This window comes from Ovis aries, chromosome 14 (assembly GCF_016772045.2).
Source record: "Ovis aries strain OAR_USU_Benz2616 breed Rambouillet chromosome 14, ARS-UI_Ramb_v3.0, whole genome shotgun sequence".
Taxonomy (NCBI): domain Eukaryota; kingdom Metazoa; phylum Chordata; class Mammalia; order Artiodactyla; family Bovidae; genus Ovis; species Ovis aries.
Window position 1 is genome coordinate 54,143,650 of NC_056067.1, and position 13,656 is coordinate 54,157,305.

The 13,656-nt window shown below is 57.4% G+C and overlaps 1 protein-coding gene across 4 annotated transcripts; it reads right to left on the reverse strand.

Moving 5' to 3' along the window:
• Positions 1-2,044: 2,044 nt before the first annotated feature.
• On the reverse strand, positions 2,045-13,408 carry MEIS3 (Meis homeobox 3). 4 transcript variants are annotated; one of them, XM_027978538.3, is made up of 13 exons: positions 12,916-13,408; positions 11,048-11,223; positions 10,694-10,853; positions 10,540-10,590; positions 9,281-9,331; positions 8,953-9,051; positions 6,020-6,131; positions 5,685-5,833; positions 4,670-4,746; positions 4,382-4,440; positions 4,201-4,284; positions 3,562-3,631; positions 2,373-2,487 (listed from the first exon to the last, which is right to left on the reverse strand). In XM_027978538.3, exons 1-12 carry the CDS (start codon positions 12,925-12,927, stop codon positions 3,582-3,584), a joined length of 1,080 nt encoding a protein of 359 aa, XP_027834339.1. In that variant the 5' UTR covers positions 12,928-13,408; the 3' UTR covers positions 2,373-2,487; positions 3,562-3,581. The 4 variants fall into 4 exon arrangements, with proteins under 4 accessions (XP_060254131.1, XP_060254130.1, XP_027834339.1 ...); XM_012190584.5 differs by having other exon boundaries at positions 8,953-9,102; XM_060398148.1 differs by lacking the exon at positions 3,562-3,631 and having other exon boundaries at positions 2,045-2,487.
• Between the last annotated feature and the right edge of the window lie 248 nt (positions 13,409-13,656).

Here is a 13,656-nt window from a genome sequence, read left to right on the forward strand (position 1 = left end):
CAGTCTATAGCATCGCAAAAGAGTCGGACACGACTGAAGCAGGTTTGGATGAGGCACATTTGACCCATGACCACCTCATCCGGGGCCGAGTGGCTCTCCCTGGAGCTGGGCAGCGAGTGGGCAGCAGACATCTGCTGAGCAAATGAATGAACGAATGAACAAAATCTCCTTTTACAGTCTTAGGATTTGGGTCTCCTGAGTCATGGCCCCTTCACACCAGTCATCTCAGGCCTAACGCAGCCTTGGACAGAGAAGACCTGAGACCCCAAGCCTCAGTTTCCCTGTTGCACAGTGCAGCTTGTTAGGAGATGTGTGTGGGGGTGGGGTGGGGGGGTGCTTGAAGGAGGCTGTGAGGGTCTCCATATGTCTCCAAGCATGTCTGAGACCTCCGAGTGTGTGTTGCATGGCTGGTAAGTATCCGAGTGGGGATTTGAACCCAGAAATGGTGGGCTGGAGTCTGGATTCGTGACCTCCCTGCTGTCTGGCTGTTTCCGAGGAGAGTTCTGGGCAACTCTGTTTCTGGAACTTTGCCCGGGTCACCAGCAAAGCCACCTGCTTGACTGTGTGTGTGTCAGCCTCTGCCACAGTCCTGCGGGCACCCTTCACGCGGGTGTGACATGCTGGGAGTCTGGGAGAGTGCGAACACTGGCGTGTGTGAGCACAAGTGTGAATGAACTTGCGTGTGTGTGAGTGGGAGCATTGTGGTGTGAGTGTGTGTGTAAAAACCGATATGTAGGTGGCTGATCTGTGGCTGCTCCTCGAGTTCCCCAGCACACGTGTGTGTGTGTGTGTGTGTGTTTCCACATCTCTCTGCACGTTTCCGAATGTACTCGACCCCCCCGGGGGTGGGTGAGCAGGCAGATGCCCCTCCTCCTAGGGAGACAGGTCATCGAAACCCAGAAAGAAAGGAGGCAGAGAGCTCAGAGCAGGGGCTAGAGGTGGGGAGACAGAAACTGAAAAAGATAGAGAGCGAGCGAAACAGAGTGGGAGGAACAGAGCTAGCGTGGTGCCCACCTCGTCTGTCTTCTCTGGGGAGGCAGCTCTGGTAAGCCGAGAGCCCCAGCTGGCTCAGTCTGCCCATCAGCGGGCAGACTGAGTCTCTTCAGTGACAAATAACAGCTTCTGCCCTTGGTGAGCATAGACGACCTGCCAGGTGCCCTTCTGAGCACTTCCCTTGGGAAACCTCCATGAACCAGCACAGCCATCCTATCAGGTAGATAACTGCACGCCCACTCTCCGGATATGGACACTGAGACCCTGCAAGGTGAAGCCACTTGCTCAGTGCACCAGAGCCATTATGTCGCAGAGGCGGGGTCTGAACCCACACTGGTCAGCACTGCTCTCAATGGGCAAGGCTCCTCGCCTCCCAGGCTGTTCGTCTCCCAAGCGGCAGGTGGAGAAAGCCATCTGTGAGCCACCACGTGGGAGGTGGATGCAATAGTCCTTCATCCCTCCCTCTATCCACATCTCTTTCAATTTGAGCTTGCAGCTCCCCACACACCCCCCGTAAAGGGTGGACGGTATTTTTCTTCCTTTGAATCTGGGCTGGCTCTTCATATTTCTGGGGGTCAAGAGAAGATAGTGGAGATGGACCAGATCTGAGCCGGGGCCTCAAGAGGCCACGGGCCCCTCTGTTCTCTCTTAGGGTCCAACCAAGCCTGTATTCTAACTGAACAAACCAAACAGCCTGCTGGTCTGTCACCATGCAGCCCAGTCACTCCTGTTGTCCCCACTGCCTACAAGCAGAGCCTCTTTGCTAACCCCTGACTGGGCACAGATACACAAGAGAGCCCTGTTGAAGCCACCAGAACTACTCAGCGGAGCCTAGGACACTAACCCATAGAAAAATGAGCTAAAAGTTAATTGGCCTTTTGAATCATGAAGCTTTGGTGTGGTCTGTTACATGGTGAGAGCTGACTGATACACGCGGAGGGCCTGGGGAGAGAGCAGGGGAAAGACTATCAATTACTGTTATAATTAGCAACTCATGAGCTTCACACTATGAGAATTTGAATCCTGGAAGAGACCCACGAACTCAGATTGGTGACTTTTTAAGACTTTATCATTAAAAAAAAGAGAAGACACCAGAAGAGGGAGGTAGGGGGAGAGGGGAAAGAGGGTGGCGGGCTGGGAGGATGAAGGGAACCTCCCCAAATGTCAGATCCAGGTGACCTTCCTTCCCTGATGGCCCCAGCCCACCCCCAACCCCTTCTCTGTCCTGGGTGTCCCCAGCCGGCAACTTCTGAAGACCCAGGCCTGAGATCTCAGCTTGGGTTTTGAGCAGAGGTGATGGCACAGTGGGGTGCAGGGCTGGGAGGCCTTGTCTTTGTCCGTGAGAGACCCTCGAGTGGGCGCTCAGGCCCCTCATGTCACAGCAGGGTCCCAGGGAGGTAGGCGTTGAGTTGGGGGGGGCGGCGTAGGAGGTGGGCCAGGTGGTAACCAGAAGCAGGTAAGAGCCTGAAGCGGTCACAGTCCAGAGGGTGGGGTCTGTGAGGAGGAGAGGAGAAGCCAAGTCAGGAGGCAGCAAGGGGTCTGGACCTCGATCCGGCCTTCTGTGCCATCAACCCTAGAGGGAGAGGGACACAGAGAGAGAGACAGAGGCAGAGAATCGGGGCAGACATGGGAGAGGGAGAGAGACAGAGAGGAAAAATAAAAAGACAGGGAGGCAGTCAAGACAAAGCGATAGAGACAGGCGAGAGGGACGGACAGAGCAGGACAGAGAAGAGACACAGAGAATCAGAGCTGGAGATGTGGAAAGAGAAAGAGTGAGAGAAACAGAAAGACAAAGGAAAAGGCAAGGGTTGGGGAGAGAGAGAAAAGAGTGGAGAGAGAGGAGAAAAGGCAGCTTCCTGGGGCAGCAGGAGGAGATGCTCCCTCCACCACTGCTGTCCCAGAGGTCCCCTGGGACCAGGGCCTGCCTGTCCATGGTTGGTCAGGGCAGAGCTGTGATGCCCATGGACCCGCCAGGCCCTGAACAAACCTGTCCATCTCTCTTCCGAGGCTCAAGCTTCCAGAGTCCTCCATATGCCAGCCCTCGCGGGTCTCCACTCTCATCTCCCAGCCTTTCTACGGGCCCTGAGTATGAACTTATTTACCCATTTGACTTACCAACCTCAGGCTGGCCCAGCCCTTTGTTATGTGGGGTTGTGGGGGGAAGAGGCGTGTGGCCCAAAGGACTGTCTCATAGCCTTTGCACATACTATTCCTTCCTTTCCTGTTTCACTCCTCTTATTCTCCTGGTCTCAGCTCCAAAGTCCCCTCCTCCAGGAAGCTGTCCCTGAACTTCCCAGCCTGGGTCCAGTGCCCACTCTGGACTCTTCCAGTTCCTGGGTTCCCTCCTTCCAGCCCTGCTTACTGTAGGTCATTACCATCTAGGGGCAGGCCTGTCTGGACTGTGAGTTGCACATGGGCAGAGCTGAGGTGGCATAGTCACTGCTGTGTCCCCAGCACAGGGCTGGGCACCCTGCTGTGGGTGGGCTCACTACGGGAGTCTGAAGGTCTCACAAAGGGTTGGGAGTAGCATAACCCCCAACCCAATGTCCCTAGACCTAGGACACTCACATTTCTCCTGACTTCAGCCTCTATAGATAATGCCACTCTCCTTCTAAGTTCAAACTCATCCCCATTGATCCTGGAAGACAAAAGTAGGATATTAGTGGGTGTTCACCAGACACCTCCATATGCCCCTCCCGCTTCTTTCCTGAAGAGACTCCTCTATCAGGACAAGCTGAGTCATCATTTGAGAGGCTGGTGGTGGTTTAGTTGCTAAGTTGTATCTGACTCTTGCGACCCCGTGAACTGTAGCCTGCCAAGCTTCTCTGTCTGTGGGATTTCCCAGGCAAGAATACTGGAGTGGGTTGCCATTTCCTTCTCCAGGGGATCTTCCCGACACAGCGATCGAACCCGTGTCTCCTGCTTTGGCAGGTGGATTCTTTACTGCTGAGCCACCAGGAAAGCCTGTTTAAGAGGGTGCTGTTCCTTTAAGCGAATATGGAGCTTTCCGCTGGATGGGTGAAGTCTGGAAGAAGCAAACTCTGGGAGGAAAACACGGAGCAGGAAACCTGTGTTTGCATCTCCAACTCCCCTCTTATGCAAATGAAGCATTTCAACACCGTAATCCCAGAAGGAGGGGCATCATCTTGTTCAGGGGCGGGGCCTGGTGCCCTGGGGTGCGGCTTAGTTAAGGGGGCGGGGCCTTACCTGGAGGCCTGCCGGTCACGTGTGACTGAGTTTCGGTGTAGCCCGCCATGGGCTGGCCCTCTGGGCTGAAAGCCGCACCCTGCCCTGTTGAGGGATGCAGGCTGAGCCCCAGGATACCTGGTCCAGGCTTCAGCACTCCCCTAGAAACACGAGGCCCCCTGTCCCCACCTTCTCTCTGTACCTGTGCGGTTGGATTGATCGATCATCGGTTGCACGATGCGACGCCGGGCGTTAATGAACCTGGGAGGGGGTCATGGAAACGGAGGAGGGTGCAAAGAGTGAGTAGAAGAGAGGCCGAAATGAACACTGAGAGGCAGAGAGCGAGTGGGCTAGAGAGGACAGATAACAGGGGCCGCCGGAATAAGAGAGGCTCTGAGGGGCTGCGGGGCCTCCTTCAGCACCGCGGACAGCGCCCGGCCTCCCACCCCGGGCAGGCCCACGGACCGCCCAAGCCTCCTGTGAAACTCACCAGTTGTTGACTTGCAGGATGGTGAGCCCCGTGTCCTGCGCCAGCTGTTTCTTCTGCTCCTCTGAGGGGTACGGGTGCTGTAGCCACCAGCGAGAGTTACCTGGCTTGCCTGCCTGCCCTTTGATCCCCAAGGCCTGGCCTGCCCAGGTTCCCCAGAGGGCTTGGCGTGCCCAGGTGGGGGCAGGGCTGGGAGAGCCTTCATGTCTAAGCTTCTATGCTCCCCGGAGCCCAACGGATGGAGGCAGAGCCAAGCTTTGGGCAATTACCCTTGCATCACCTCTCCCCCCGCCACCCCACAACCTCTTCCAGCAATTAGAGGCTAATTGGCCAACTCTCATTAGGGAGGTGGAGCTGGGGTTGGGTGGGACTCCACCACCCTGGGGAAGGGAGGCAAAGCCCAGCACCAGCCCTTGCTGAGTCCATTAGGTCCTTGTGTATGTCTCTCCCTGTCCCAGTCTCTATCCTTCCTTGTGTCTGGCTGGCTGGCTGGCTCTCCCCCTCTGTGACTCAATCTCCCCTTGTGTCTTTCTTGCTCTGATTCAGTGCTCCCTAAATCTCCCCATCCCCATCTTCTTTTCAGCCTCCCCTTGTCTATCTTCCTGTCTGTATTTTACCATCCCTGTCTGAGAGGCAGAGGGGTGCAGTGATTAAGGCCGAACTGCCGGCATTTGAACCCACTTTGGGCGTGAGACCTCGATATCCTCATCTGCAAAATGGAGCTAATAACATCCCTGCCCTCAGAAGGATATGTTTGGCTGGATGGTGGATGATTGACAGGTGGGTGAATGGATGGGTGGGTTGGAGAGGAGGACTGAACGAGTCAGGAGTCCTTGGTGGCACCCGGCACACAGGTGGCATCCACGGATGTTTGCTCTTGTCAGTTCCCATCTGCTTGAGAGTTTCTCTCAATTTCTCCCTGCCTCAGCCTCCCATCTCCAGGTCATAGTCTCTAGGCAGTCATCCTGCCCTGTCTCTCTCTTTGCCCATCTCCTGCCCAGGGCCCCAGCACTCTCACCGAAAGGTGCTGGAACAACCAGGCTCTCATGATGTTGGTGGCCACCTTGGGGAAGATCCCTCTCTTCTTGTTCCGCCGCCGCTCCTGGTCCAGCTCCTCATCCTCTCCCCCAGAGCTGGGAGAGGCCACACTGGTGTCCAGTCCGTCTCCTGAGTGGGGAGAGGGATGCTGTGCTTGTGGACAGGGAAGTGGGGGGCCAGAGGGACCCAGAACCCTCCTCTGAGGCACCACACCACACCCCAGTGACCCTTGCCCCTCTGGAAGTCCCACCTGCTGCCTAACTGCAATCCGCAGCCTGACCCCTGCCTTTCCCCTCTGCTTCTCAAGTTTCTTACCTTGGTCACTGGAGTTGTCCCCACTCTGAGAGGCCAGGCCCCCGCTGGATGGACCTGGGGTCCCCAAATGTACAGACCCGCTGTCTTCATGGTCTCTAATCCACGTAGTATTCTGGAAAGTAGGAGTTGGAAGTCAGTGTCAAAGCTTGGGATGCAATATACTACAGTGACTAAGACCACAGGCTCTGGAGCTAGGACTCTTGAGTGTGAAGCCTGTCTCTGTCTCTTTGCTGGCTGTGTGACCTTGGGCAAGTCACTGCACCTCTCTGTGCCTCAACTGGAAAAATGGAAAACAATAACCGTCCAACCTACCCCCTCCCAGAGTGGTATGCAATGAGTTAATTTACATAAAGGCACATAGCAACTGTTCAGTAAAGATGAGCTTGTACGGATCTCCCGAACCTTATCTGAAATCCTTGGAAACCAGCACTGTTGCAAAACTCTAAACTTTCCACATCTTTCAGCAGTAAAACCAGTGCCCATGCCCATGCCATGTATTTCCTAACACCCACAGCAGGGAATGGGGCATAACCTCGTCATCAAACTCATTAACATTTCTGCAGCAAAATGGATGAATACTTAACTAAGTGGAATAAATAAAGGCTATAAATAGCCTCTCATTAGTTCAGGTCAGATTTTGCTGCCAAATGAGTTTGCACTAAACTTGAACGGGGAAAAAAACCCCACCAACTTTCAGTTTTCAGAGATTTGGGGGGCTCCAAATTACAAATCAGAGAGTCCAGAGCCATATTTCTTTATCCAAACTCCTACAGGTTTTGAGGAATTTGACGATGCATTGAATTCACCTCTGTCCCAGCTTTGTGTCCCAGGAGGCCTACCGACCCGGATAGATACATCAAAAGCATCAAGACTATCGTTCAACTGTTGGGAGGCAGCTTGGGCGAAAATGGGGGTGGAAACAGCCACAGGCAGTTGTTGAGCCCCAGAGTGAGCCTTTCCCCTGCTGAATGTCCTAGACCCTGCTCACTGCGTTGTAATCAGTCCCCCAGCCCTGCAAATAACCCAGAGTGGATGTATCATCTGCCAGGGCTCAGCCTGAAACACTTGGTGGCTTAGAGAAGTTTCCTCTGTGCTCGGAACATCTGTGCGGAATTTAGAGTCTGTGGGCCTTGGGGATGGGTTGTGTGCAGACGGTAGGATCATCAGGTTGGGAGGCTTTTGAGCATCGTTCGAACTGTCACCCTCCCCTTCTGGCTCTGGATCCATTCGGATGCTGCGGGTGCATGCGTGTAAAGTCGCTTCAGTAGTGTCCGACTCTTTGTGACTCTATGGACTGCAGTCCACCAGGCTCGTCTGTCCATGGGATTCTCCAGGCAAGAACGCTGGTGTGGGTTGCCGTGCCCGACCCAGGCATCGAACCAGTGTCTCTTATATCTCCTGCATGGGCAGGCGGGTTCTTTACCACCAGCACATCAGTGCGCCCGATGCTGTCCCGAGTCTGCCGTGAGGCATGTAAGTGTAAACGTGCTTACGTCCCTGCCCATCACGGCAAGGGCGACCCTGGAGAGGAGGCATCTGTGGCATGGTTGTCACCTGGGCAAAGCTGAGACACGCAGCAGTGTTTGAGCATGGTTGTGTCACTCTCGGAACTGGCCAAGTGGCTGTATCTGACGAGGGCAAGGCTACGTTTAGTTTTCTAAGCTGGTGGCTTTAGTTCGAAGGGCCGGGAGTGTGTGTGGTTATCGTGATTCCTGCATGAGCTGCCCGGCGACTCCATGATTCTGTGTGTGTGGAGGGAGGTGTCATGGCCGCGGGAGTGTGCTGGTGGCTGAGTGAAGATATGGAATGTGACTGTGCCTCCGAGGGAGCTGCAACGGGTCAGCACACGCACAGGGTGTGCCACTGAGAGGGTGCGTATTATGGGTTGTTGAGCTTCCCTTGTGGCTCAGCTGGTAAAGACTCCAGCGGCAATGCAGGAGACATACAAGAGACGTGGGCTTGATCCCTGGGTCGAGAAGAGCCCCTGGAGAAGGGAAAGGCTACACACTCCAGTATTCTTGCCTGGAGAATCCCATGGACAGAGGAGCCTGGTGGGCTACAGTCCATAGGGTCGCAAAGAGTCGGACACGACTGAAGCGACTTAGAACACGCACTCATGGGCAGAGGCTCACCTGTGACTTCTGTCTGCGCGTGCTCAAGTCTACGCAGTTGTGGTGCGGCTATGCGCCTGTATCTGGGGGCGGGTGTCGTGTTGTAGAATTGAGTGTGTGGGTAGCCTGACTGCCTTGTGGGCGTGGGCCTCCTTGGGCTCTGCATGGCTGTTGTGTGACTATTACCTGGGTGCTCAAGTCTATGAAACTGCCGTCTGATGGCATCTGAGACTGAATGGATCTGGAGCCACGTGGTCACGGACTGGCAAGGTGTGTGCCCACGCCAGCTGAAGTCCGACTGTTAGGGGACTGGGGTGACGTGTGTGCCTGTGGGCAGGCACCGTGGTTGCTCTGGGTCTAAGTGTGACTGCAGCTGAGTTTGTATGGCAGGAGCTGGGGCCGTGTGGGTGGCTGTTTTGTGCCTGGGGTCTGTGCACCGCGCGCACGCACACACACACACTCTAGAACGGCAGTGTCTCGGGCAGGCTGTGAGATCTACGGCCCTGTTATGCTGCTGGGCTGTGTGTGCTTAAGAGTGCATGCATGTTATCAACTGGCTGTGAGATGTGGCTGTGTGTGAACCTGTGTGGGTGTAGCCCAGTTCACAGGGGGTACCTGCAGCTGTTGGGGTGTACGTGCGTGCTCCCGTCCAGCTGTACCGCAGTCTGCACAGCTGTGGCACCGTCGGCGCCTATCCCATGGTCAGGCTGTGCCTGGCTGTGCCTTGCCTGAGGCTGTGTCACGGTGTGCACGACCCACCCCCGGCTCTCTGGGCATGCCTTTGGCGGCAGGGCAGTGCCTGCTGCCCCATGCCGAGCCCACCTGGTCTGGGAGGCTGGGGCAGGAGGCTGGGTAGTCGTCGAGGTCCTCTCTGCAGCTGCTGTCCCGATCCTCGATGACCAGGTCGATGGGCATCTTCCCCTTGAGGCAGGTGATGTAGCGGTGACAGAAGTTGTCGCACAGGTCGTGGACCTGAGGGGGCACCGGGGTACTGGGGGGGCCACCCGGGGGCCAGGGCTGGGGTGCGGGGGTGGGGGTGGCTGCCTGCTCCAACTCTGGTAGGGAGAGAGCCTGAAGGAGGGGCGGAGGGGGCGAGGAGGGGAGGGATGGGGGGCAGGGGAGGCTGTGCGGGGAAGTGAGAAGCACTTACCTTCTCCAGCTCCAGTAGGTGGAAGCGGAGCACTTGAATGGCCTGTATCATCTGAAAACAAACAGAGGAGGGGGGAGAGGGAGGGAAGAAGGGAGGGAGACAGAGAGGAGGAGGAAGAGGCGGAGGTGAAAAAAAGAAGGCGAGGAGGAGGAGGAGGAACAGAGACAGAGAGACAGAAGAAGTGCATTGGATGACAGAGAGAGAGTACAAAGAGCAAAAACCAGTCGACAGAGGCAGAGAGAAATTGACAACAGAGACGGAGGCCCAGGAGTAAGGAAAAGGCAGTGTGAGGTTGAGATCAGAAATAAAGAAATGAAGCAAGAGGTGCCAGAGGCAGAAGAGGACTCATCACAAGAGGCGTGAGCTAAGGTCAGCTCTAATAAAAACACCCCATCCTTTGCCAGCGTGGCCTCTGATCTAGGTCCCACCCTTCACCTGAAAACTACATTTCCCAGAGTCCTTTGCCAAAGGGTTCAGCCAATAGGAAGCCCTGGTGGGAGCTGGACCAAGAAAGGAAGGTACAAGCTGGGGTATTTATCCCTCTCTGCTTCTCCTCTCCTCTCTTGTCTTTCTCTCCCTTCTCTCTCCTCTCCTCTCTCCTTTGCAGCCAAGTGGTTTCATTTATTTAGGTGTGGACTCTGTTCTGCTGACTGATAGAACTAGCTAACTTAATGAGTCCCCAATCTATGCCAGGCATTGACTCAGTATATACCCAGAATGGGGCTTCCCAGGTGGCGCTAGTGGTAAAGAACCCTCCTGCCAATGCAGGAGATGAAAAGAGAGGTGGGTTTGATCTCTGGGTCAGGAAGATCCCCTGGAGGAGGAAATCCTACCCACTCCAGTATTCTTGCCTGGAGAATCCCATGGACAGAGAGGAGCCTGGCAGACTCCAGTCCATAGGGTCGCAAAGAGTTGGACACGACTGAAGCGACTTAGCACGCACATACTCACAATAGCCTTACACGATAGAAATTATTACTAGCTACACTTTACAGATGAGGAAAAAGGGCCCAAGGAGGTAGACCTGCTTGCCCTGGATCTTAGAACTAGTAAGTGTAGTTGAGATTTGAACTGAGGCCATCGAATCCCTATTCACAAACTCTAAGCTACACTGCACTGCACATGGCAAAAATTATCACTATTTGAGGATGTGGGTCAGGTGGTCTCCTCTCTGCTCCCACAATCAACCCCACGGCTACGGAGGGTGGAACAGGAGACTCTCTTGGAGGAGGGGGTGTTGGGGAGGGCCCAGGTCTCACCAGATTGTCCAGCTCTGGGTTGGAGGAGAAGAGGGGCCTCTCGGAGCGGACCTGGGAGAAAGAGAGAGGCAGGGGAGGGCACATCCCATCTCCTGCCCACGCCCCCCGCCACTTCACTGGCTCTCCTGGGACACCGTGGATGGTGCGTGCCCACCTGCTTGGCAAAGGCTGCAATGTCTTCGTTGAAGGAATCGGAGGAACAGACGTCACCGCCCGGGGGTGTGCCCAGCCCAGTCCCAGCCCCATCACGGGGAGAACACGTGGCCAATTCACATTTCTCAAAGACCAGGGCTAGCAGCGGGAAGAGCGGGTGGCTGGGAGAAGCAGGAGGAGAGAGGGTTCATGAGGGGTAGGCGGGGGTGGGGTGGGGCTGGGAGGTATGGTGCAACCCGGAGGTGGACAGGAGACCCAGAGGAAAGAGGTGGAGAGACAGACGTAGAAGGAGAGAAACACATCCAGAGAGACAAGGAAACGGGGTGGCGGGGGGCGCATCCCTTGTCCCACTCACCCATAGATCTCATCTTTCTCCCTTCTCAGGCCGTCACTGTCCAAGCCCGGGGGCTGGGGAGGCCGGTGGGGGCCATAGGGCCCGGGGGCTCTCGGTGCCGAGGACACTGCCTCCGAGAAGCCAGCCAGGGCTGCGGTGCTGTCCACGATGCCGGGGTAGTGGGGCAGCTCATCGTACTGGGGGGGAGGTGAGAGGGGAAGCCCCAGGGAGGTGTCGACACAACAAGAAACCTCCCTACCCTCTCACCCAGGAGATGCCCCCGCCCTGCCCAGCCACCTGCCCTCCTGTCTGCATAGAGCTGTCCGGGTGGGACTGAAGGCTCCATCCTCAAGCTTTCACTCGGACCCAAGGACTGTGAAAAATGTCCCATCAGAGATTCCCGATGCATGGGCAGGAGGGTCCAAGGGAGAGAGACTGACCCAGGTCTCAGATCTGAGGGTCGGAGCCTCAGGGATTGGCTAGTTGGTAACTGTCAGCTTCTCCCAGAGTGAGGAGGGGAGAGATATTCAGAGAGAAGGGGAGAGAAGAGAGAGACTGGGAGGGAAATGAGAGAGAGAGAGAAAGCTTAGAGGGAGGGAGAGAGACAGAGAGAGAAATGTTGGGAGAGGGTAAAAAAAAGAGAGAAAGAGACAAGAGATAAGGAGAGATGCAGAGACAGAGGGAGGAGCAGAGAGGGAGAGGGACACAGAGAGAAGATGCAGGAGGAACAGGCAGAGAGAGATGGAGACCGAGAGGCAGAGGAGGGGAGAGAGGGGAGCAGGAGCGAGAGATTGATTTTTGCTCGTGGACACTGCCTCTCAAAGCAGTGCACTGTTTGTACACAAATGTACGCATACCATCTCCCCGACTTCAATTTCATTTCACAGACCAGTATGCACGTCTGAGTGCATCTTAACAACTTGTCACACTCCACTCCCCATGTGAACCCACACACACACACACACACACACACACACACCCACACACACACACACACACACACACACACACAGAGCCAAAAGCCAGGCTCAGGAATGAAGGAAGGAAGGGAGGGAGGAAGGCATCAGACATTCAGCACCGTGCCTGGCACACATTCGGTACACACTTGTTGAAACCAAGTATAACCCAGCACAACCACACAAACCCACTTGTGCGGACCGTCCCAAAGAGAAGCCAAGCTTGAGATTTCTCTCTCCTATCATCACAGAAGCAAACGCACCGGGGAAGCCAGGGAAATCTGAAGGCACCCGGGTCCCACCCTTTCCTTTGAGGGAGAAACTGAGGTTCGAAGAGGCAGAGAGACTGAACAGGGTGTGTGTGGGGGGGTGGGTTTCAGCGTTCCTGCCATCGCGCAGGGCTCTGAGTGTGTGTCTCTGCCCTCTTCTAACTTCTCCTGAGTCCTGAAGTTGAATCCAACAGCCCCCCACCGCTCCTCGCGGCACATCTTAGGACGGCCTGGAATCCTGTGGTGTTCCTGTCCCCTCCACCCCCCACCTCCACTTCCAAAGATGCATGCTCACCTCTTCGCTGACCTCTCATCCCCCAGGACCAGGAGAGAGAGAATCCCTTGGCTCTGCCTGGCCAGACGCACCTCCCCAGCCCTGTCCCCACCCCTAACCCTCCGAGAGGACTTGGAACAAAAGTAGACGTGGGAGAAGGATGGGGGAGGGCAGGAAGAGAAAGGGGGTGGGATAAAGGGCCTGGGATGGAGGGGGAGGCCGGGGCAGAGAAGCGGGGACTGAGGGGCAGGGAGAGGGGACGGGAGAAAGGGAGCGAGCGCGCGGGGCTGAAGGGGGCCACAGCTCCCCAGGGAGGCGATGGAAGGATGCGAAGGGGGGTGCGGGTGCGACGACCGACCGGGGCGCAAGATCGCCCGCCCTCACACCTACCCTCCGGGCCATGGGCTGATGCCGGCGGCAGCTCCCGGGTCCCTCCAGGGCCTGGCCGGCGGGGAGGGCGCAGCCGGGGGCAGCGGCCCCAGATGGCCCGCGGGGCCGACGCCAGGGGGTGGGGCAGGAGGCTGGGTGCCCGGCCCCCCCACCCCCACCGCTGTCAGCGGCAGGCGCCCGGCAGTGCGGAGGCCCCGAGCATGGACCCCCAGCCTCCTGCCCCCGCGGGGGTCACGGCGAGGGAAGGGGCGAGCGGGCGAGGGAGGGCCGCCCGAGGCCCCCTCCCCGGGGCCCCCAGCCCCTCCCCCGGGTCCTGGGAGGAGGGAACCAGCCCGAGACCCGGGGGCCGCGAGGCGGGGGACAGAGGCGCGCGGGGGGCCCGGGCCCGGGCGGCGGGGGGCGGCGGGGGGGCGCGCGGCGGCTCCCAGCGCGGTGCGGGGTCCCGGCGTTGGCGGGCCGGAGGGATGCTGGCGGCTCCGTCTCGCTCTCTCCCCCTCTCCCGGTCTCTGCCTCTCTCTGTGGTCACATCCGGAAGTTCCACAGCGGAGATGCTTAACCCGCTGTCCGCCGGCGGCTCGGCCGCGGGCCGGGCGGGGCGGGGCGGGGGCGTCCGGGGCCCTGCCGCCCTCCCCCTCGGCGCTCCCCGGGGCTGCGGCCGCTTTCTGCACCGGAGCCTCCGCGCGTCTGCTCCGCCCGGGTCCCCACCCCTCCGGCCTCCCTCTCTCCGCGGCGCCCCCTCTC

Coding starts and splice junctions, on each gene's coding strand:
- MEIS3 (XM_060398147.1), bottom strand. Junction 10,854..11,047: donor GAGAAAGATGAGATCTATGG/GTGAGTGGGACA, acceptor TGCTTCTCCCAG/CCACCCGCTCTTCCCGCTGC. Junction 10,591..10,693: donor TTGCAGCCTTTGCCAAGCAG/GTGGGCACGCAC, acceptor TCTTTCTCCCAG/GTCCGCTCCGAGAGGCCCCT.